At 37.2% G+C, this 23,949-nt stretch overlaps 1 protein-coding gene across 1 annotated transcript; it reads left to right on the top strand.

Annotated features, from left to right (window-relative positions):
* The first annotated feature begins 425 nt into the window (after window positions 1-425).
* On the top strand, window positions 426-1,832 carry CHRM2 (cholinergic receptor muscarinic 2). The gene has a single exon (XM_015823387.1). The coding sequence runs from the start codon at window positions 426-428 to the stop codon at window positions 1,830-1,832; it is 1,407 nt and encodes a 468-aa protein (XP_015678873.1).
* The last annotated feature ends 22,117 nt before the right edge of the window (window positions 1,833-23,949 follow it).

The raw sequence follows: 23,949 nt of genomic DNA, 5'->3' as shown, positions 1-23,949 counted from the left end.
CATTAGCTAATTGTCATGTTTCTGTGAGGCAAGTGCCAGATCAAAATGTTGAACTCCAACTACTTCATAATTCATGAATTATATATGTTTTCTATTTTTAATCTTGTTCTTTATGATATCTCTTTTTCTTCTCTCCCTATGTGTGTAACATATTTTCACTCTTTTCATTCCCATCTTAAGCAATGTAGAAAAATGCCTTTAACTGAATCAGTTTATAGTTGGATGGCATCAACAATGATCTGGATCATCATTTCAGGTTTTCAGAAAAGAGCTTTTCCAGACTAAGCCCAGAAATACCAGGACTCCTGCATAGAAAACCTGTGCTGTGCAAGTGAGGTCTAGTTCTTTACTTCATTTGTCTCACATCTTTGTTTCTTTCTTTTCTTCTGCAGGCTTAAACAGGCATTCAATCAACAGATGCAGAAATGAATAACTTCACAAACATAAGTTATTTGGAGGACAGAATGACCCTGCCAAGTCCTTATAAAACAGTTGAGGTTGTCTTCATTGTCCTGGTGGCTGGGTCCCTCAGCCTAGTAACCATCATTGGGAACATCCTGGTTATGGTGTCCATAAAAGTCAATAGGCACCTACAAACTGTCAACAATTACTTTCTTTTCAGCTTGGCCTGTGCTGATTTGATCATTGGTGTCTTTTCCATGAATCTGTATACGCTTTACACTGTGACAGGTTCCTGGCCATTAGGACCTGTGGTTTGTGACTTGTGGCTGGCCCTTGACTATGTAGTCAGCAATGCTTCTGTAATGAATCTTCTCATAATCAGTTTTGACAGGTATTTTTGTGTGACCAAACCCCTGACCTATCCAGTCAGGCGAACCACTAAGATGGCAGGGATGATGATTGCAGCTGCCTGGGTTCTTTCTTTTATCTTATGGGCACCTGCAATTCTCTTTTGGCAGTTTATTGTAGGACAAAGGACGGTAGACGATAAGGAATGCTACATCCAGTTCCTATCCAATGCGGCTGTCACCTTTGGCACAGCTATTGCAGCTTTCTACCTGCCTGTTGTGATCATGACCATTCTGTACTGGCAAATATCCCGTGCTAGTAGGAGCAGGATTAAAAAAGACAAAAAGGAGGGAGGCCAAAACCAGGATCCAGCATCACCAAGTTTAGTTCAAGGTAAAATAGGGAAACCAAATAATAACAACCTCCCAGCCAATGAAGATGGGTCTGAACACAATAAAATCCTGAATGGTAAAGCCACTGGGGAGCCAGTAATGGAGAATTGTGTTCCAGCAGAAGAAAAAGAAAGCTCAAATGACTCCACCTCTGTCAGTGCAGGTGCTTCCAATGTGAAAGAGGATGAAGCAATCACAGAGAATCCCAGAGCTTCTGTCTCCCAAGTTAATGCAAAAGTGGAGAATTCTAAATTGACGTGCATTCGGATACTCACAAAGTCCCCCAAAGGAGATTATGGTGGCTCTACTAATACTGCTGTGGAGATTGTCGCCACTGATGGACAAAATGGGGAGGAGAAGCAGAACATTGTAGCACGTAAGATCGTCAAGATGACAAAACAGCCTGCCAAAAAGAAGGCCCCTCCTTCCAGGGAGAAAAAAGTAACCAGGACTATTTTGGCTATTCTGCTGGCCTTCATCATTACTTGGACACCATACAATGTCATGGTACTCATCAACAGCTTCTGTTCATCTTGTATTCCCAACACAGTATGGACCATTGGTTACTGGTTATGCTATATCAATAGCACCATCAACCCTGCTTGCTATGCTCTCTGCAACGCTACTTTCAAGAAAACTTTTAAGCATCTCCTTATGTGTAACTACAAGAACATAGGAGCCACGAGGTAAAACCAGAATAATGGGAAGGGGGCCTCAAAATTGGGAGAAGAGAGCTCCAGATTTTATAAAACAATGCCATAGCACTTTATGCTCTAGTATGAAATCAAGAAGCTGGAGAACGTGACAACAAGTTGAGATTTTGTGCTCCCTCTCCAATATCTGCACTTCAACAATGATAACTTTTGGATCTGTGAGTCATTTGGAGGGAAGGCTATAACTGAGTATAAGACCTGAGACAATGTTCCTTCCTCTCTCATGGCAGAAGGGCTTTTGAATCCATTCTTCATCTGTGGGCACAACCTGTCCCTGAGAAATTCTTCTGAGCAAAGCTTTTTGGGGTTTGCTTTGCTAAAGGGAAAACTACACAAAAGCATTTCAGAAAGCTGAACTGAGTAGGTATAATCAAGTATTCTAGAGCCATTTCCCAGTTTGTGTGTTCATTTCAAACTGAGGGAAAGTGAGTGGGGGAGCACATCTAACATACTTCATGGAAGCTATAAGAAAAACTGGAACAGAGAACATGGAATAATTCCAGTCAGTTTGTTTCTGAATTATTTATTAATATAATGTTATGGAAATGCAAAGGGAAAGGCTTGTGTTTAAGGAGTTTACTATTAAAATAGGTAGTCCTCGACTTACAACCACAATTGAACCCCACATTTTTGTTGCTAAGTGAAACATTTGTTAAGTAAATTTTGCCCCATTTTATGACTTTTCATGCCAAGTTGTTAAGTGAATCCCTGCAGTTGTTCAGTTAGTAACACGGTTGTTTAATGAATCTGGCTTCCCTATTGACTTTGCTTGTAAGAAGGTCACAAAAAGTGATCACATGACCCCAGGACACTGCAACTGTCATAAATATGAGTCAGTTGCCAAGCATCTAAAATTTGATCATATGACCATGGGGATGCTGCAACAGTCATAAGTGTGAAAAACAGTCATAAGTCACTTTTTTCACTGCCATGGTAACTTTGACCGGTCACTAAATGAATTGTGGTAAGTCGAGGATACCTGTAGTTATCTCTCTTTTGTGGCTTTATTATACTTTGGGGAAAAATATACTTTACCTCATAATAAGAATGTTTTCAGACAAGCTTCTAAAATATAATACATCAACTTTCCCCAGCCTGATTCCTTCCATTTTTGTTGCGCATGAACTATTATGCTGGTTTGGTGTTATGGCTAGGATTAAAATCATGCTGAGCCATACGGTGATTTGTTCGGGATTTGGGTTTAGTGTGTTGTACAAAATGGCCATTGTGGTTTGTAAATGATGATTTATGATATAGTATGATGCATCAACCCAGCCAGTGGTTTAGCTACCAAACCATGGCTACCAAAGTTTTGGCTTAAATTGAGATGTGAATCCAGCCATCGTGATGTAAAAATGCTAGAATTTGGATTGATTGATTGCCATCATGATCATTTCAAAGGTACCTTGTGTTAATTGACCCTTTCTCCTGGGATCAGATTTTTCAATCAAACAGAAGAAAAAGATGGAAATGGTAGAGCAGGGGTCTTCAAACTTGGCCCTTTTATGACTTGTGGACTTCAACTCTCAGAATTCCTCAGCCAGGCACACTGGCTGAGGAATTCTGGGAGTTGAAGACCACAAGTCATAAAAGGGTCAAATTTGAAGGCCCCTGTGGTAGAGCATTTAGCACACCTTAAGATCTTTCTGAGGATGACTTTTGAAAATGGAGTGACTCTTCCAAAGAATAAAATGGGCAGGTTATATTTGTAGCCATGATCAACAATGGTACATTGAATAGACATTAACAAACTAATGTGATTGTGTAAGTTCATGGTTCAGTTAACAACTGTATTACCTCTCCATTGTTCGTTTATCAAAGATTCTGTTTCTTCAAATACATAATCTGATGAGTCATACTGTATATCGAGGACTGAAACCTATAGCATAGCATATCTTGAATTGTTAATATAAGAGATGTCAGGAAAGGTTTCATTTTGAGACACTGTCCTGCTTTATAAAGCCAAACGGGGGGGGGGCAATCAGTCAAGATCAGATGACCCAATGAGAGTGTCTTTCCTGGAATTAATTGCAGGACACAAACAGCAAGGAGGCCAATTATTGCAGAATATTCTTAGATGCAGCAAAACCATATCTGACATTCTTGGCCTTAGGTCCATCAGCCTCCCCTATTTTCAGTAGACATTGAGCAGACAATCATAAATAACTTCAGAAAAAATAGAATTGGCCAATTAAGAGTTCAAATCTGCAGAATCTTCAAATCATAGTCTGCCAGTCCTATATGTTCATGACTATCTTGCAGACATTTTTGCTATGTCACTAATACAAATTCATGAAATCAGGTGTCCCAAGCATCATGTTGCTGAGAAAGAAATGTAAGTCCTAATATGATCAATCTTCATTACAAAGAAATATCCTAGCCAGAATCTATCCCAAATAGTCAAGACCGTTGATATTATTTTAAAAGAAAAGCTTCCCAAAGCTTTTGGGATATTTTTCTTCTTTATTCCAGTTAAATCTCTTTGTATGTATCTTAAACTGGAACGTCTATGGAGATTCTCAGTCATCCAGATTATGGTTGTCAAAAAGGTGCTTTTTCAAAAGACAACTGGACTTTCTTTGTTTTTTCCTTGAAGATGTTTTGCTTCTCATTCAAGAAGCTTCTTCAGTTCTTCAGGTTAGAATTGAAGAAACATCTTGGATGAGAAGCAAAATGTCTTCAAGGAAAAAAAAAACAAAAAACCTCCAGTTGCCTCTTGAAAAAACACTTTTGGGACTTAAACTGGAACAGCACATACTGTATATTTGAATTTCTATCCATACTGTATTTGCAATGGAATGTTTTTGTCCTAAACTGCCTATATTTGAAAAATATGAAGAGGGGAAAGATACTAGAAGAATGGAAGGGGCAGAAGTCATTCTTCAATCATTTCCATCAGAAAATGTACAGAAGATTTAGCCATTACAGTAATAGTTGGAGTTATTAAGCTATTACATAAAATTGCTTTATATATTGATTGATGAGGAGGAAGGCTTAAATGATTCTTAGGGCTGTGCATAGTTTTCAGAGGTGCTTGACTTTCAAGAAGATTCAAGTGCAAGCATTCTCTTCTTTGGGAAGCAGCCAGGGCCCCTTGCTTCTAAACCAGGGATGTCAAACTGCCAGATGCATCATAGCGAAACCACACCCACCCCATTGCCGGCAATGCCCAAAAAGTCACGATACATTGCGACACATCACGTGATGTTGTGAGTTTGACACCCCTGTTCTAAACCAAAGTATAGGATTCATGCAAAATCGCACAACTGTGCCAGTCACTGCAGGAGGAGAAAGATTGAGAGGAACTTTATAACACTGTTGCCTCCATAACACACATCTCTTCATCAGAGGAAATTTAGGTTGTTTCCCATAGGCCTGTTGATCAGAGCTTCTGTTAAGCAGTTCAGTGTGTATCTGCTGTGTTCACTTTTACAACCAACATTCCTCCTCATCCAAGCACCTCAGTTTCACTAACCCTTTTTTTTTCTTGCACCTCAGTTTCACTAATTCATTTTCTCACGCCTTGCAGTATTCCTAGAAAAGTGACAATGTAAATAGACAAAAAAATGGCTTTTCAGTGGATTTTGAATGGGAAAAAGAAAAAAAGAAGCAAAACTTTGTGAAGAAACCACCCACTGAATCTATCATTATCATGTTGGTTAGAAGATCCATCTTTGCTAATTGTCTCTATTAATATCCTAGCTAATGTTACTGTTTCATATACTGCATTTCATAAGTCTGCTTTCCAGTAATATAAATGATTTAAGACAGGTTGGCAACCACTTTCAGCTATGATTTGTATTTATTTGGGGAGGATGGAAAGAAGGAGGTGAGGTGACTATCTCACATAATGATGAATTTGGCATAGTTTTCAGGGTGTTATTTAACTGTGATATGCTTATTTTGAGATTTACATTACAGTTTTCATTTGTTTCCCATTTCAAAATGGTGGAAATTTATGGTTTTCAGCAAACATGGTTGGAGGGGCTCATAGGACAAAAAGGGGACTTGGGGGTTGTGTTGCAGTTTTTGGACTACAACTTGCCCACCTTAGCCTTATTTCTTTTTGATACCCAATTGGACGGTTTCCAAAAAGAATTAAGAAACAGATATTTAGGCATTCACATATATATACATTCTTTGACCAGGTGGCCAACATGGCAGTAGACTTTGCTTTTCATTCAGTTCTCATAGAGAAATAGTGCTTGTCATTCTGTTTTGAGTTAAAAATTATGTGGAGCCTTATATAACATCTTCTGGCTAAAACAACCTCTGACTCAGAAGTTGTTTTAGAATCATTTACTTGGTTTCTCCCTGTGCCTCGTCATAATTTCTCATGAGTCACAATAAGTGACCATAAACTCACCAGCAATTCATGTTCATGTCCAAACATGCTGAAAATAATTAAACCATGAGGGTTTGCTAGAATTACCCATGCCATAGTTGTTAAATTCCCACTAAATCAATTGCATGTAATCAAAATTTGCAGAAGTCTTCTCAATATATCTTCATATAGGAGTGTTATAACTGTCTAAAGCAAGATTTTTTTTAAAAAAAAAGTTATATTCTGTGTATTACAAAAAAAAGAAGATTGGACTGAATTCAATTTATAAACATAAACATTTCTCAGTACATACTTTATTCAGATTACATCTTCCGTAGAAACACTTGAACCACAGATTGGTGTTTCAGAAACCACAACAAACTCTCCTTTGATAAAACAGGAATGTTTTCTCAATGTGAAAATGGATGAAAGAGATGAATATGCACATTTGGCTTACATGCAGCTGGTTTTTGATCCTCCGAAGCAAAGTTTATGTCATCTTCTAAATGCAGCCATAGAAAATGGCATGCCGGAAAAGATTTCCAAGTCCCAAAGATTGACAAGTTTTTAAACATGGCAATTCTCTGAGTGGAGGGGATATGTAAGAACGCTCAAATGTAATCCTACTTGTTTCATTCCAACCCATATAAATTGGCTAACCCATGCTTAAAACTAAATCTAATTTGCATTGTAATGAAACTGGAGGCATGTAGAGCAGGTTAGAGAAAATAAAACATAATAGTTGATTTTATTGGGCATAATAGGGGAAGCAGAACAGTAATATACTGGATGATTTCTCCTTCAAGCACTCAACGTTTATTAAGATTTATTGACATATGTTTAACTGGTGATAGTATTTTCCATGCTAACCATATCTTACAATAAATCCAGTCCAGCACATCCAGTCAGCTAACCACTCTACAAACTTCAAACATTTGGAGAGAGCAGGATTCACTTCAGGACTTGTTTAATACTAACCTGGGTTATAAGTTTTCATCCAAGAATTCCCTCATTAACATTTTGGATGATTCATAATGTTATATGAGCCTGGGTAGATCTGTGGAAGTGGAAACCAGAGATATCTTAAATACATTTACTAATGAAGTTTTTGAGTGTCAGTTCTTCATCTACATGCTTAGGATCTCATTGCATGATTCCAATATCTAGACTTATATATTTACAAGAGCTGTATCATTTTAGAATGGGACATCTTGTTGCATCCACATAATGGGGACTTCTTGTTGCAAAAAAGACAAGGCTACAATATTTTACCTTAGTATAGCACTAGTTTTGCAAGTATACATTTACTGTTTTATTAAATGGAACTAATCTTTCACTAATCTTGAAATCCTCCACTAGTGTTTCAACTGGCAGTGTTTTATATAAATAGCTATGTCCATTATGGTTTCCTTCACAAGAACTGGAAATATATGGCCCATAAATCTGAATAAATGTGGCTGTTAACCAAGTTTCCTGGGAATTCTGATAGTTTTAACACATAACATAAGATAGGGAAAGTTACTACGTTTTTATGACATCCGAGTGATGGAATGATACGGAATCAGGCATATCTTTCTTCTAGTGTATGGTCCAGAGATTCTACTGGGCTTCAGAATAAAATTTTGTTTTTATTCAAAGTTTCTCAAATTTAATTGATGTTGTACAGGTAATCCCTCTTCATTTAATAGTATTATAGGCATTCTTTTGGCTTAAAAAGTGTTACGTAATAAGAATGTTTTGTTGTTATTTTTCTAGACTTTAGTCCTAATTCTACTAGAAAGTAAGCCCTACTGAACTGAGTATGATACATACTCAGAAGCAAGAACTTGGTGTTTATCATTCTTCCCTAAGCATTCAAAGGAGTACAGTAGGTTAGTTCTCTCTTTATAGTGGTTTTGGGGATGGAAAATTGAATGGTTTTATGTCCACTATTCCCACCTCTTACTATTGCCTGTGTAAGCATCCTTCTTGCACACAGATTCTATGTGCCCAAAACTTGTAAATTTATTTGGAACCCTTAAAAGGCAGGATCTTATCTACATAGATGGAAGCAGTGCACAAATGTATTACTCAAGTTCCTTTGAATTGGAACCAAAAAGAAAGAAAGTTAGTTTCAGGGCAATCAGATTAGTCTTTCACTCCACAAGACCACTTTGAATCACACTTTTCATTTTCTTACTCATTTGTAGCAACTTGTGACTTGGCTATTTGAAAATTGTATGGTCAAGTGTGAGAAATCAGGAAATCCAGGCAGTTCAAATGACTATAAAGGTTTATTACAAGCTTAAGCTCTCTGCAAGAATCTGAACTACTAACAGTCAAAGAAAATTGGTGGTGGAGAAGAATCAATGGAATTCAAGGTTGGCTGAAATTAGATCTCTTGTGGGCTTGAAAGGATCAAGACAGATGATGCTTTTGACTCGACACTCAGGCTCAGCCTGGTAATCTCCTACATGTATATTACTTACAAGCTAGCTCAGTCTTGAAGAGCTCCTGATTTAATAGAAGGACAGCTGATAGAAATGTGAGAAGGAACCATCTGGGTAGCTGAATTCATTTCTGAAATTCCTTATTAAGAGAGGTCAAACTGCCTTTTTCAAGTCTTCCACTAGCAGGCAAACAATTTTTGTTCTCCTGATAGGCTTTTGGTAAGCTGGTTAAACTCCCGAGTTGGGTAGCTGTAATTGGTTTAATTAATGTGCTTTAATCATGTTTTATTATTTCTGTTTTTAAAAATTGCTCACTTTAATTTTATTTTACTTCATTACTGTTAGCTGCCTTGAACACTGATCATGTTGGAAAGGCTGGAAACAACTAAATAAATATATAATTTATTTATTAATATTTATTTAAAATTTGTGTGGGGTTTATTTTTTGAGACTTCTCTTTCCATAGCTGAAAGCAATGAGCCATCTTCAGATTTATGGAGCCTGCCATAGATATTTTGCCGCCTGAGTTGGTAGTTCCTTCACTCACATCTTGCTTCCAAAGTTCTATCAGTTCCCATTAAATTTTTAAAAGTAGAATTTCCTTTAGAAATGTTTCCAAAAGAGATTGTTCTCATAGGAAGGGTGTTGTGTTCTTGCACTTATCTACAGTAGTTAAAGGTAGCCAAAGGGTATGTAGAATTTCCTTCCTTTCACTATATAATCTCCCCAGGGTTCTGAAACTTTCATTAAACACCAAAGAAAAATATAAGGAGGAAACTGTAATGAGACTTTATCAGTAGGGATGCTATGAAGTCAGAATATGATTCTTGTGGACCCTAGGCATTTAGTTTTGTAGATCTTTTGGTGGATACCTTTTTATGGGCATAACTTTTTTTAAAAGTTTTTAATCATCCAAGTACTTTCTTTTTTTAAAAAAAAAAGTCTTCATCAGATATGGATAATGGATAATGTAATCTTGGATGCTACTATCAGTACCCAAAGAAGGATTCCTGACTTTAGGAAATTGTTGAAAAATTTATTCCTCCACTGTAGAAATTTATAACAGTCATCCATCCAGTATCTCTACTTACAAACCAATAGAGAATTTTCAAAGTTCATTTTTTTCCCAAATCTGCTTAAATCTAACTTTAATATTAGTAATGCAACTGTCTTCTCTATTACATTTAAGCCAACAAGGTCAGAGCAAGGTTAGAAGGAGCTTTATTTTACAATACTGAAAAATGGTTAGAGGCATTAAGAGGAATAAAACTACAGCTATTACCTCCTAGGAATATGTATCAGCCCAGCTCAAATCCACTCATAAGCATAAGATTAGTCTTTGTGAGGTGAGGCAAGGTTGAGCAAATACTAAATATTATGAAACACTAGTAACAACTAGATGAAGGACACCTGAAGTAAAGATCATAGAGTTGTCCCCTTTGCTGTATAATATAAAATGTGGAAAATCACTCAATCATATTTATTTACTTATCTTTACAAACTACCTTTTAAGAAATTTAAGGGAACATGCACAGTTGTCCCAACTTATTTCATTCTTCTATTTCACCCTCAGGTATAAAATGGAAAGTATGTGAGGTATGTTTGGCCTAAATCACTCCATGAATCCCATGACTAAATAGGGATTTAAACTCTTTGGGTATGGCTTTTGTTAAAATTTATCAAAGTTTTTGCCAAGTGCCACTGCTTCTATCAGAATTCATTCAACGTATTCAAGATTCACATGCAATGATGACTTTCTATCAGTCATCACAGTAATATTCTAAAATTGTACTTCCCTGGGAGTAATTCACAATGAATGACCTCAATGAATCAGCATTCTAATGCTTGCTAAACCTTGGTGTATTAGTGATTCTGTGCATTGGTAAGATTTTATCCTCAGCCCTTCGAAATCCAAGATCTCACTGGTAATCAAAAATACTTTTTTATTATTTTAATTATTATAGATAATGCATGTTATCATAGATGTCACTGTAATTGTATATCATAATAGTGCAACATTTATTTAATAAAATGTCAGTATTTTGCTCTCTCCCCCCCACTTTACAATTCTTCTGTATTGTGCAATGATGGTGCAATTTTATTTACCATTTATGATGTGAAAGATTGGGGCCTCTTTTTCTCAGCTGTTGCAATCTATTTTTTTTTAAATTTATGTCTTTGGGACTGTGCACAAGGGACCATGAAATGGATTATAGAACTACAGAGATAAATCCCTCCTGTTTACTTAATGATTCCATCTTTAGAGGAAAATTTAAATCACTGAAAATCTGTGGGGGATTTTTTCATTTCTTATGGTGTCACTGTCCCCCCCCCCAGATTTACAGGACATTTTGCATTCACAACATGTCATTTCTATTTTGAGGTGTGCTTCCACAAGATGTAAATGTGAATTCTTCCTTCCTTCCTTCCTTCCTTCCTTTCCTTCCTTCATGTTGTCTTTGAAATTTCCATTTACTTAACAGATTGTCAAAACTCTTTACTAGTTCTAACTGACTGCAGCTTCTGGTTGAGCCTGTCAGTGTAACAGGAGCATTATCACCTATAACTATAAAATGTCTACTTTCAGAATTTAATAGTGTCATCAAGGTGATATTGGTTTTACATGGAATCACTGCTATGTGAAGCTTTTTTTTATTATATGTAACAAGTAAAACTATACAGTTAAGACATCAGACATCTTTAAATGTGTACCTACTTCTTACCAAGCAATGGTGAATAGTTTCATTTATATGTTGCAGTTCTGGAGAAGAAAATACAATTGATATCTATTCTAGTTTACTCCTATCTATCCCAGACATTGCCATTTTTTTTAATGTCAGAGCTGGCCCAAGGCATTTTGTTGCTGAGGTAGAGAACCAGATGAGTTAGCAGAAGCTAACTACAACAACTTTTGCTTCAGATTTAGATAGCAAGTAATTTAGGGTTTGTAAGCTAGACCAGATGACATATACTTCAGGTCAACAATTTGCTCCACTTCCTGCCATCTGCTACAATAGTCTCCTGCTTAACAATAGGGCTGGTGCTGCACAAGTCAGAATTTCAGAATACTTTAATCCCTCTGATGGGGTTGCTGTCAGGAATTTTAACATGCTATTTCTCATCAGATATTAATCTATGGGAAATTCCTTACCAAATTGTCCTTTTGATCCCAAGAGAACCTCTTAGGATAAACTGACTATCAAATGTCATCTTGAGACAAGGTAACTAAGATATATGATATATTCAGTGGTGGGATTCAGCCAGTTCGCACCACTTTGGCAGAACCAGTAGCTAATTTTTTATTGCCCAGGCCCAGAACGGACTTCCGAAAGTGGCATCCACACAGAGAACTGGTTGTTCACATATTTGAATCCCACCACTGTATATATTGTAAATTAGAAGACAGGAATCCCTTGTACTCTATGCAGTGTTGCCAGTGAATTAAGGGAAACGACAATGCTCTTGTAACTTTGAAAGGAAACTGACTTGGGGAAATGAGACCAAAGCTTTTCGAAGTAAAAAAATTGTGACAGGCATCATTATTTACAAGTCCTGCTGATAATATCATTGTTAAATTCATATCTCCATGAACAGATTCAAAGGACAGCAATCAGGGGCCTCATTTTATTCTTCCAGTGTAAGGTCTGTTAGTTCATCTGAATGAATACAATTCTCCTGTGAGGAGTTGTATTATGCTTCTTAGTCACAGGGTTGTGTACAAATTTCTGCTTCATACTGATAGACGAGAAAAAGAGAAAATGGAAAAGTGTCTCACTCATGGTTCACCACTTCTTGTAATATCTGAAGAACCAGTCATCTATATCCATTCTATTGCCGTTATTGGTTGTCTTCTTTCTGGTTCCTGATTACTGCATTCGTATGTCTCAATGATATGTGAAATCATCATTTTTGGCACCCAGTTTAATTAAAGCACTTCTAATCAACTTCTAACAGGCATATTAAAAGATCTACCTACACTGATAATTCTAGAATTGTCATATATGGGGAAAAAACATACTGTGACCATCTTACCAACATAATCAGTCTCCACTTACATATATTATGTTAAGTTACTTTCATGCACATATGATTTTTTGTGGCTTAACTGCCATAAAATATTCACATTCAGTTTTTAGTGGGGAATTATTTTGTGGAAAGATTAAAATAGGTGACCTATCCATGAGATGGAACCTTTAAATGGCACAGTATCACTAACGAATTAATCTCTAAGAAGACAAAATGCCCATTGTTTACATGATATCTGAACCATAATATAGAGCTGGAAGGATCATTAAGTCTGCTGGATATAGGAATTTGACTGAAATAGATAGCTGTGAGGCCTCCACACATCCTGTAAAAGACAGTCCATGATCTATCTGGGTATTCAGTTTTATATGGATAGCCCCAAAATCTTGTAGGCACCAAATCTTAAGAGAAATTGTCACAAAACAGTATGGAGAAAACAGCTTTTCCAGGGACAAGTCTGTTTCCAATACTGCTCAAATCCATCCCAGAGGATGCTTATGTTCGTTGGTGGATTTAGGATTGAAAGAAAAAGTACCAGATTAGGCAACTATTCCAACCTTCTTTCCCTTGAGGATTCTGCATCAATTCTAACATCCTTTCTACAATGATAGAACATAGCTAGGAGCTCAGTAAAGGAACAAATATTTTGTCTTTACAGCTCCTCAACACATACCTTTGCTGATAGTCCTTTGACCTACTTTTGTTCAACATACCAGTTGGTTTGCTTTCTACGCAATGGGGGGACTTGGTTGCTTAGGACCTGCCATTAAAAAAGAATTTGAGGAACTTCTCAGTCTCTGCCCCTCAAAATCTGGCAATGCTCTATTGAGTGGAAACAATTGTGGAGAGACTTACAGCAATGATCTGCAGTTTTTGGAAAGGAAAAAAGTGTTCTTAAAACTAGTTTATAAAGAAGCTACTGGATTACCTGGCTTCTGACATCCATCTATATTTGCTGTAAGAATTAAGGCTTGTATAACCTGACACAGTTCCACCTAAACTACTGTAATTCTACAGGCTTAGGTACAATAAATCCCACTGGACATTTCATACAAGTAATGCAGTAGTATTGAGAAGCTTCACTGCCTAGTTGATTTGCAATATTGTTATCTATTTGTATGAATGACTTCAGAGATGAAGTGTAAGTAGCTGCTGCGGTATGGTTTTACTATTGGCTTAACCTAGGTGAATAGTCTTCCTAACCATGTAGCAAGTGACCTTCCCCCATCTCTCCCCAAAAGTGGCCTTGCATTTGAAAAAAAATCAACACCCTAACTACACAGTTGATCAACCACATAATTCATTTTGCTGGGATAATTATGAAAGCATGAATTGATTGAACACATAATTTCCCATTATTGAGTATACATTAGAAAGAATCTTGTTAATTGTTACAAATTGATCTATTTTCCATAGGCAGCAAAAATAATGTAATTACTGACTTTACCACAAAATGAGATTGTTTTATATATATATATATAACAAAATATGAAATCACACTGAAAATCCTGATCCCAAATGTATTTGCTTATGTATTTGATGCATTCATCATTTCAACAAGTGTTTTGGGAAATGATAATATAAAGATAAGAAATGGAAGGATAAAGATGAGTCATTTTTTTTAAATTTCACTTTCTCAAAGGGGACATAGTGATAGCAAATGGATTCTTTTCTATCATCCCATTATATCTTGGAAGATGAATGATATTTAGATGTTGTGAATAATTCCATCCTATTTTTACACTTACACCTCAAAGATAGCCATCCTGTGGCAAACTACAAAATGGTAATAATAAGGGACTGCCGATGGTCATTCATTGAAAATTTATTCTGTATCTACTAATGTCAAACTAAGGAAGCTGATTAATGCATTTGTAAATATCTACCAGTAGCGTGTTTCAACAAGACCAAAAATAACTTGGCCTGTGTACAGTTATAGTACAACATATACTACAATATATTGTTGAACTTCAGTTAGAATGTAAATAAAACTATATGAATGTCTGGTTGCTCTTCAAACTATGTATAAGGAAGAGTGCAATCCTTGATTTTTTTAAAAAAAAGAAAAAATGTTTTTTTAAAAATCCTGATGTTCTTTTACAAAGGCCAGAATTAAAAAATTGCTGTAAAAGTGAAAAGTTTCATTACTTGTAAAGGATGCTTGGACATGTGCAACAAGGAAGAACATAAACCAATTTATAATTAGCAAGGCTTCCAAGTACTGGCTACATTCTTAATAATGCCATATATTTGGTCTCGTTAAAATAAGCACAAATTTATGGTTGACTTCATGAAGCCAAACCACAGTAATATACATATATGCATATATATATATAATATAAATAATAGCTATATATTTATATAATCTGTATAGATATATATATTATTTAAACCATGTTCATACAAGAAAGACTGATGAAGAGAAATACCTCTGAGAAGCTACATAATGTTGCCAGCCATCAAAAATGGAGGGGAGAAATACGACCATTGTATTCAAAAGTTGCAACTTTACAACATGTTATGCCAGATATGAAGAGCTGCAACCTGTCAAGAGGTCAGGGCTCTGACATCAATGACCTCATACAGGGCTGAACTGAAAAGAATATTTTGGAGACACAATTGAAATTCCAAAACTACCCTACATGCAATATGTATGTACGTACTTCTACCAAGTTGTATTCTTAGTTTGCGCATTACATTAAGATGCAAGATATATGAGCAACTAATAAACATGTTTTTGTATGTGTTACCTCTGCTTCTTCTTCCACCATCTTCTGGGGTTTTGTAGAAGCAAACGCTCCCTGGGAAAGATTATTTTTGCAACAGTTTCATATTACCAATCCAAACGTTGCTGTTCACTCAACTGCAATTACTGAGCAGCAAATACTGCATTTCAGATCTGGAATAATTTCAGTGGAATTTTAGGGATAAATCAAAACAGACTGTGCTTTCTTCCAAATTAATAGCAATGTGTCCTGAAGCCTCTTGACACTCTCTTATACAAAGCTGGAGACTAGTAGACCTCCCAGTTCAATTATTTTATTTTATTTTATTTTGTTAAAACATTAGATCATTCCCAGTTGTCCTCCTTTATCTAAGCATACATCAGTCAGGTCACAAAGTGCCTCATTACATGAAGATATTTGCAGACTAATGCAAAAGGAAGGCAAAAATAAAGAGGAAGGTTAACGTGATGTCTCAAATAAAATAAGAAGTTTTCTGAACCCAAATTATTAGGTAGCAATTTCCTCACAGATTCAGCATAGTGAGAGGAGTATAACATAATCATTTACACCAAAAAAAACTCAAGATTCAAGCAGCAAAGGAATCAAAGCCATGAGAATTAGAGATTTGGGGGGGAGGACAAACTAGAGCTACAGAAAATGGGTATGAGCAAATGCAGTAACCCCAAACTTTTCAACAGGTTGACGTCTAGACATAATGAACCTATAACTTCCATCAACACCAAGGAAGCAAAGTGTGTTATGTGTAATGTCATTTTGATTTCATGTTTAATAAATTAAAAACCTCTACTTTTTCATATTGTGTCCAGGATGATGTCCAGATGCTGCAACCCAAGAATGAGTCAAATATCTAAGCTGAACTAAAGACCAAACTAGGTAGTCAGATTAAAAAGGAACAAAACACAGCTTGTTTTTGTTACGCTAGATCTGGGTAAAGTGTGGATGTAGCACAACCAGTAACATCTGCCCTAACATTTTGATCGTAGCTATTCTAGATAGTCAAGAAACAAAATTTTAAAAAGGGAATAAAACCGTAATCATATGCAAATTTGCTCATTGTAAGGCTGAACTTCTACCCAGGTTTTTAGAAAACAGAAAGACAAGAAATGTATCCAAATTGTAGCATAGAATGGTCCTTTCTCTTCCTCCTCCAACCTTGCCAACTTTCACTTTACAAATTCATTGAAAGGTAATACTAATTTGTTATAAAGTTATTACTCGAGGCTTTTAAAAACACAACCAGACTGAGTGGGCAGATACAATACTGAGAAAGCTTTTATCTTTCATCCTCAGTCTCCATTCATGCCTAGCAAATGTGTATGAAGATAGACATCATACACACTCTCGCATGCAGTTGGGAACCAGCACTCAGACACAATTTCACATTAATTAAGTTAAGATTATATCATGAATAGTTCAGTCACTAGGTTCTTCATTGTTTGTGTTTTCATTTCAAGAACAGGCCAAAAAAAAAACAACCCCACTCAGAATAAATTGTAAAAAACAGGAACTTCTGCCAGATCCAAACAATAAAGATGGCATTATATTTATTTGAAGAAAATACTGAATTTGTCCCCAAATGATTTATCTTTTAAATAGATTTACTGAGAAGGTATTTTTCTGTTTAATTTTTCCTTTGGGATAGAAATTCAGGGAAGTTGTATAGAGCAATAAAAAAGGTAACTGAGATTAATCAATACAGTGATTTTATCAGCTTTGATTCAGATTGTTTAGAAGTTATATTTATGTTTTTGATAAATATTTTCAAATGATACTTTAAAAAAACTGCATATTATAAACTGGGATTGTCTGTTTAGCAGAGTAAGCGTCAAAATTATATTTTGGCCTGAGCATCTCTTAGATATGGCTTTCAACTTTCAACACTGGAAATACAACTGAAATCTCACAGAATAGGAACCAAGCATCTGTCTAGATATCAGTTCTCAACTAGTACCCCACAACATTTTTTTTGCATTAAATCACTTGAATTTCATATATAATAGCAGTAGCAATAGTAGACTTATATACCACCTCATAGTGCTTTACAGCACTCTCTTAAGAGGTTTACAGAGTCAGCATATGGCCCCCAACAATCTGGCTCCCCATTTTACCAATTTTGGAAAGATGGAAGGCTGAATCAACCTCAAGCCAGTCAGGATCGAACTCCTAATAGTGGGCAGAGTTTGCCTGTAATACTGCACTCCAACCATTGTGCCACCACAAATAGAAGTCAAAATATATGGTCAGTACTGATTTAAAAAACAAAACCCACTCTTCATTATCATAGGAAAATTATAATTTGGATTTTTTTAAAAAAGTAAACAAACAAATCTGTCATTCCCATAAAAATGTTTGTAATTGATCAATTTGCTTAAAATAGCTTAAAGATATAAGAATAGGAATTGCATATATTGAATTAATGTTCATTTTTACAATATTTGTCTTGCCCCATGAATTCATTAGAATTTAAATGCTTGTATCAGTATTAGTCTAAGATAAAGCATTTGAAATAGTTGCATGTATAAAGAAAAAGTTCTTTAAAGAATTTGAAGACCAGGTAAAATAGAAGTTATACATGATGGTTCAATTATCCACTTCAGAGGGTTCTTTCTAGGATATATCTAGTGAAGCACATCCCACATATTTTCTCACAGCTATGCATGTTTTACAAATTTGTTCACTGTGGGTGACTTCAGAAATGGGCACACTCCACTCTGTGAATTGTTTTCTTTCAAAATTAGTTTCTTTTCTTTTCCCTTTTTAAAACAGAGAACCCCAGTGGCAAATGGGTGGGATTAACCCTTCACAACTATTTGCCAGAAGAGACAGTGAAACATAACAAGTTGATCATCACTCATGGCAAATCAAACTCGAGCTGGTAATGACATTTACAGCACTAATGCAGCATGACAGCCTGCTCATATTAGCCTTTCTCCATCGATCTGCATTAGCATTTGTGTTAGCTAATACAGTATGCTACGAAAGTCACTTTCCAGTAATATAAATGCTCATGAATGCTAACCTGAAATGATAGGAGATATGCAAAAGAGAGAGGCTGCTAATCAGATTGGACGGGCTAATATGACAGAGTCTGTAAATCTAGCAACCTGTGATTTCAATGTATGGCACCCCTATCCACCACCTTCGTATTATGCTGACAAAGAGAACTTTGTGGGTAGATTTCCTTTGCATTTGGAAACTGCAAACTTGGAGCAGAAAACCATTGTGTTTTTCCTTTCTCCATGGAGGCAGAGCATAATTTGAGCCAGGATTCAACAATTTTCTCTCAGGAAAACAAACTCTGCCCTTTCTGTGCCAAAGCCCAACACAGCCCAACACAGTATTGCTCAAGTATTCCTGCTTGTAGACAGAAGCCCTATAGTTGATGCTTTAAATTTATTTCGTGTCCAGCCTTCTTTTATCTGGACAATTATCACATAATGTTTTTTACCATGAAGCTTCATGACCTAAAAAATTAAAAGTTATCTCCCAACATTCAGTCCATAAACCATCTTTGCACTACACTAGTTCTTAGTGAAATTGATCTGAACCCTACATCTAAATATGAGATTTTGGAATGGTCTTGTTTCTTGACTAATGCATGAAATGGAAAATTATTTTGTTTTTATTTGTGTTGTTTTTTTCTACAGTGAAAAATTCATGTTGGCCACCAAGATCTCATGCAAAAGGAAACCACACTCAGTCCTTACTATCTGAGGAGAACATGCATATGTGTTGTTCCATACAAGATTGTCCACACTTGTTTTCATCCTTTAGGTTTTCATCTGTAGATTTGAAGTCTTAGCACAAAAAAATGTATTGTCCGAACAAGTCCAAAGACTTAGCTGCCCCAATCCCAGGATCATGTCATTGTTATGACTTATGCTTCTCAATGCCATGACTTTGTCAGAGCCAGAAATCTGAGTCTACTGTAGCAATTATTGACCCAAATATTCTAATATCAACATATGTGCAAGCAACACTAGTTATCAACTTGGAATGCATACTAAAGATCTGCTAATATCTCCCTTCTAACATTTCCTATGTTTTGTTCCCTAGTGATGGAAATTTCAATTTTTATATCTTATTCTCAAAAATGGTTTTTCAGTTTATTTGATTGATAATGACCAAGACCATTGTGACAATTTTCTTTTAATTTCCTCAACATTCTGTAGCCTCTTTGTCCATAATTCTTGATTGGTAAAATCTCTGCGGACTTGATACCATCTTCTCCTGGGCTTCAACTAAAACATGAAAGGCCAAAGAAATTGTCTATTCTTGTGGACAACAATTTCCAGACAGCAAAAGAGAGGACACTCACAACCTTCTGTGTTCACCATGTTATTAAATTGTGCAAGGACCCCATGCTTCACTTATGAAACTTTCACTTTTTTTTTCTTTTTTCAATGGAGATCAAAGCACAATTTCCTTGCCATCAAAATGAATTTTAAATGAAAAAGATGCCATAAATAAAGATTGACTTTCAGTGACAGTATCATGTTTCCTTGCTGACATTACAGATGAGGTTTGCCATTGACTTCTTCAAAAATGTTTTTGACTTTCTTATCTAGCCTGCCATCCTGATATTCCCTGGCAGTCTCTAAAGGACTAATCAGGCTTGACCTTGTTAATTTCCAAGCCCATGCATAGAAAGCCAGATGCTACCATCTAGACAAAAATTGAATTATAATGATTTAATCAACCACAATGCTTATTTTTGATAGAATAAGTCTCATTACACTCCTAGGCAGTGTTGGCAACCTAGATTGTAATGCTCTGGAAAATACTGGTAGCAGTAAATTTAGTTATCATGCACTTCTAATTAAGCACAGTATAAACATGGAATAAAAACAGCAAGTAGTACTATCACATACAACTACCGGTTGTAAAATCACAATATAAAATAAGGAGCTCTAGACTAAAAGGGCCCAAAATAAACACAACACCTGTGCATCCAAACTATTGATTAAAAAAAAATAAAGACTTTACAAGGGTCCTACCAAAAGAAGTGTTTTGGTGCTTTTTAAATTTTTTAAAAAATCTGACTCCAAGTGTAATTCTAGCGAGAATTGATTCTGCAAAACTGGAACCAGGTGAGAAATGGTTCTCAATTTTTCCTTCCTGTTGATACATGCTGAGAGATTCATGCCAGGAGATTTGGCACGTAGGTGGTTGATCTGTGGTATCCTACCAGGCTCTGTCTTGTTCCTTATGCTGTTTAACATCCATCTGAAGCCACTGGATACTTTGGAACTGGATATTGTCAACATACTAATAACATCCGGCTTTATTGCTTCCTACCTTCTAACTCCAAGGAAACAGTCAGCAATCTTGGATGTTGCCAAATGGGCTGGATGAAGGAAAACAAACTGAAAATAAAACTGGAGAACTCAGCAGTACTGTGAGTAAGAAGCAGATGAACTAAGGGATGAACAATAGGTAGGTTTTCATGATACCCAAAACAGCCACTAGGTACCAAGCGAAATCAATGCAAAACCCTGGCATGGTGGTGATAGGCCAGTGATGGCGAACCTTTTAGAGACCGAGTGCCCAAACTGCAACCCAAAACCCACTTATTTATCACCGGGTGCCAGGTGGGCGTGGCACTGGATGGGCGTGGCTGTGGTGGTCATGGCAGACTGGGTGGGTGTGGCCAAGGTGGGCGTGCTCACCTCAATGTTGCTCATGGGGAGGGATGCCTATGGGGGCCAGGCAGGGTTCGGGGAGATCCAGGGGGTCTCTGGCAGGTAGGGCAGTGGGCAGGAGGCTCGTCCTGAGGGGTGAGGCGAGGCAAGGCATGGCAGGGCTGGGGTGCCATTGTTGCAGGGCGAGGCAGGGGCTGGGGCGGCTGCTGCCTGACACCATCAGCCCCCGCACACAGAGGCCAGCAAGTGCATGGGGGCCAACAGTGTCTGTCAGCAGCCACAGCCTGGTGGTCCCTCAACCAGCGCACTCTGGGGCTCTGCAGCCCGCCACCAGCAGTTGAGAGAAGCCGCCTCTGAGCTGGACAGACGACCGACAGCTGAGGAGGCAATGCAGTGGGTCATGCCTGGGAAAAGGAGAGCATGCGAGGCCAGGAGGGATGGGACAGGGGGGAGGGAAACCAGCCTTGCTGGGATGCATTTGGCCATGTGGGACTTCGGCGAGTTAGCGGGCGGCTGGTTGAAGAGGGACGGTTGCCATCTCCGGGGCATGGCACACGTGCCCACAGTGAGGGCTCCGAGTGCCGCCTCTGGCACGCGTGCCATAGGTTTGCCATCACTGTGATAGGCAATGACAGATTGCAGTATAGCCTGGGCTATGCTGAGAAGAGTGCTGGCTAACTGTCCTAAAGGACTGCCCCAAAATCAGCTACCCAAAAGTCTTTTCCATGGTCTTCTAGCTGTACAACATACTTCAGCCATCATATTAGGATACTAATATGGTTTCCCGCATGAGAAGTTACACTTACAGAGAAGGTGGTTGATTTGTAATCTACTTGGACACAAATTTTGTGGTCATCACAGCTGGCCAACTTTGTAGCCCTTTTTTCTTCTAGTTTGATGGGGGAAGTGAGTTAAGAGAGAAAATCTGCAAGAGCTGAGATGTCCACTTCGGTTCTTAGAATTCCAGAATGTTCTATCATGCCAATTCTCCTGATGCAGCTGGGGTGGTTCAAGACTTCACAAAACAAGATTCCCAGCACAAGAAATTTATCTACCCCTGTACAACAGGCAGTCCTTGACTTACAACAGTTCACTTAGTGACCATTCAAAGTTACGACACTGGAAAAATTTACTCATGATTGTTTTTCACACTTACAACTTTTGAGGCATTCCTGTGGTCAAGTGATCAAAATTCAGACGCTTGGCAACTGACTCATATTTATGATGGTTGCAATGTCCCAGATTATATGATCAGCTTTTGTCACCTTCTGACAAGGAAAGCCAGATTCACTTAACAACCATGTCATTAACCTAACAACTGCAGTGATTAACAACTGTGGCAAGAAAGTGTAAAATGGGCAAAACTCATTTAATAAATGTCTGACTTAGCAACAGAAATTTTGGGCTCAATTGCAGTCGTAAGTCAAGCACTACCTGTACGTCATTTTGAAAGATGCATTTCCTTTATCCTTTATGCTCCAGACATCTTTGCGAGACATATTTATGGAAAGTATGCATTAACAGTTCACAGATCATTTCTCTCCACAGACACAGTTTGGCACACAATTTAATCTAATATGGATGATAATCTACTTGTAACCAGGTTTTGCCATCCATTTGTGCATTGCTATAAGATATAACCAGCTCCAAATAATCCCTGATTGATCTGCATGTTGGGTTTTTCCTTTTTTTTTATTTTGGAGAAAAACATTTTTAGCACTAAAAGATCTAAAGAAAATAATTTCTCAAGCAAAATCAGTTGGAACCTTAAAATTAATTAGTTTTAATCTCTGGGCTTTATTTTTGTAGACAGTGAGCCCATTATATATTTATTCCATTAATCTTGTTCCTTCCTCAACAAGCTCAAGCTGCTATGCATGCTTCTCTTCCCTCTTTTTCATCCGAACAACTCTATGATATGAAGTCCTCTATACTTTTTAATTTCATTTAGTAGGCATCTAGATTTTTCAGCTGAGATATTGTATTATAATGAAAATGATTAGGATAAGAGACAATGAGAGATCGAAAGTCATCCAATACATTTCATGGATTAATGGATTTGAAACTCAATTTTGAAATTCTGAGCCAGCACTCTAACCATTTTACATACTGAGTCTTAGTCCAAACTTTGAAGGTGGATGATTGTGAGTTCTAGTCCCACCTTAGGCATGAAAGATGGATGGGTGACCTCCAATCAGTCACTCTCAGCCCAACTCACCTCAAAAGCTTGTTGTTGTAAAGAAAAGAGAATGATGAAGGATTATAAGGTATGTTTGCTGCCTTGAGTTATTTATATAAATAATAAAGGTGAGATATAAATACATGCATGCAAGCATTCATGCATGCATACATACATACATGCTTTCATTTACACTTTATCTCTCTGTTACAACACTTGGTGCATGTTAGATTCTGATGTATAGTGAAATCTTTCTTATTGCTTGTTAATCTAATATTATGACCGGGGAATATTGAGGAATGGAAGTTAGCTTACTTTGGAGCAAACTGACCAACTCTACAATAAGAATGCAGTGGATTTTCATTTCATTTCATTTTCATTTTATTCAATTTGTATCCCGCCCTTCTCCCGAAGGACTCAGGGCGGCTCACAACATTTTTTAAAACAAAAACAAACCCACAATCCCCACCGAATAAAACCAATTAAAACCCAAATATTTTAAGTTGTGACATTTAAAATTTTCTAAAAATAAACCCGATTTAAAATCTACCCTAGGCCAGGCCCGCTTGCTGGAAAAGCCATGTCTTGAGGGCGCGGCGGAAAGTCAGGAGATCCGGAATCACCCGGATCTGGGGGGGTAGTTCGTTCCAGAGGGCGGGGGCACCCACAGAGAAGGCCCTCCCCCTGGGGGTCGCCAGCCGACACTGCTTGGCCGACGGCACCCTGAGGAGACCCACTCTGTGAGCG

Source organism: Protobothrops mucrosquamatus, unplaced genomic scaffold, assembly GCF_001527695.2.
Source record: "Protobothrops mucrosquamatus isolate PMUCROS unplaced genomic scaffold, P.Mucros_1.0 scaffold1857, whole genome shotgun sequence".
Lineage (NCBI taxonomy): Eukaryota > Metazoa > Chordata > Lepidosauria > Squamata > Viperidae > Protobothrops > Protobothrops mucrosquamatus.
The sequence above is the reverse complement of the archived record's forward strand: the minus strand, read 5'-3'. Positions and strand labels throughout refer to the sequence as shown.

Excerpts from the sequence above, each read along its gene's own strand:
- CHRM2 (XM_015823387.1), top strand. The coding sequence starts at position 426 with ATGAATAACTTCACAAACATAAGTTATTTGGAGGACAGAATGACCCTG.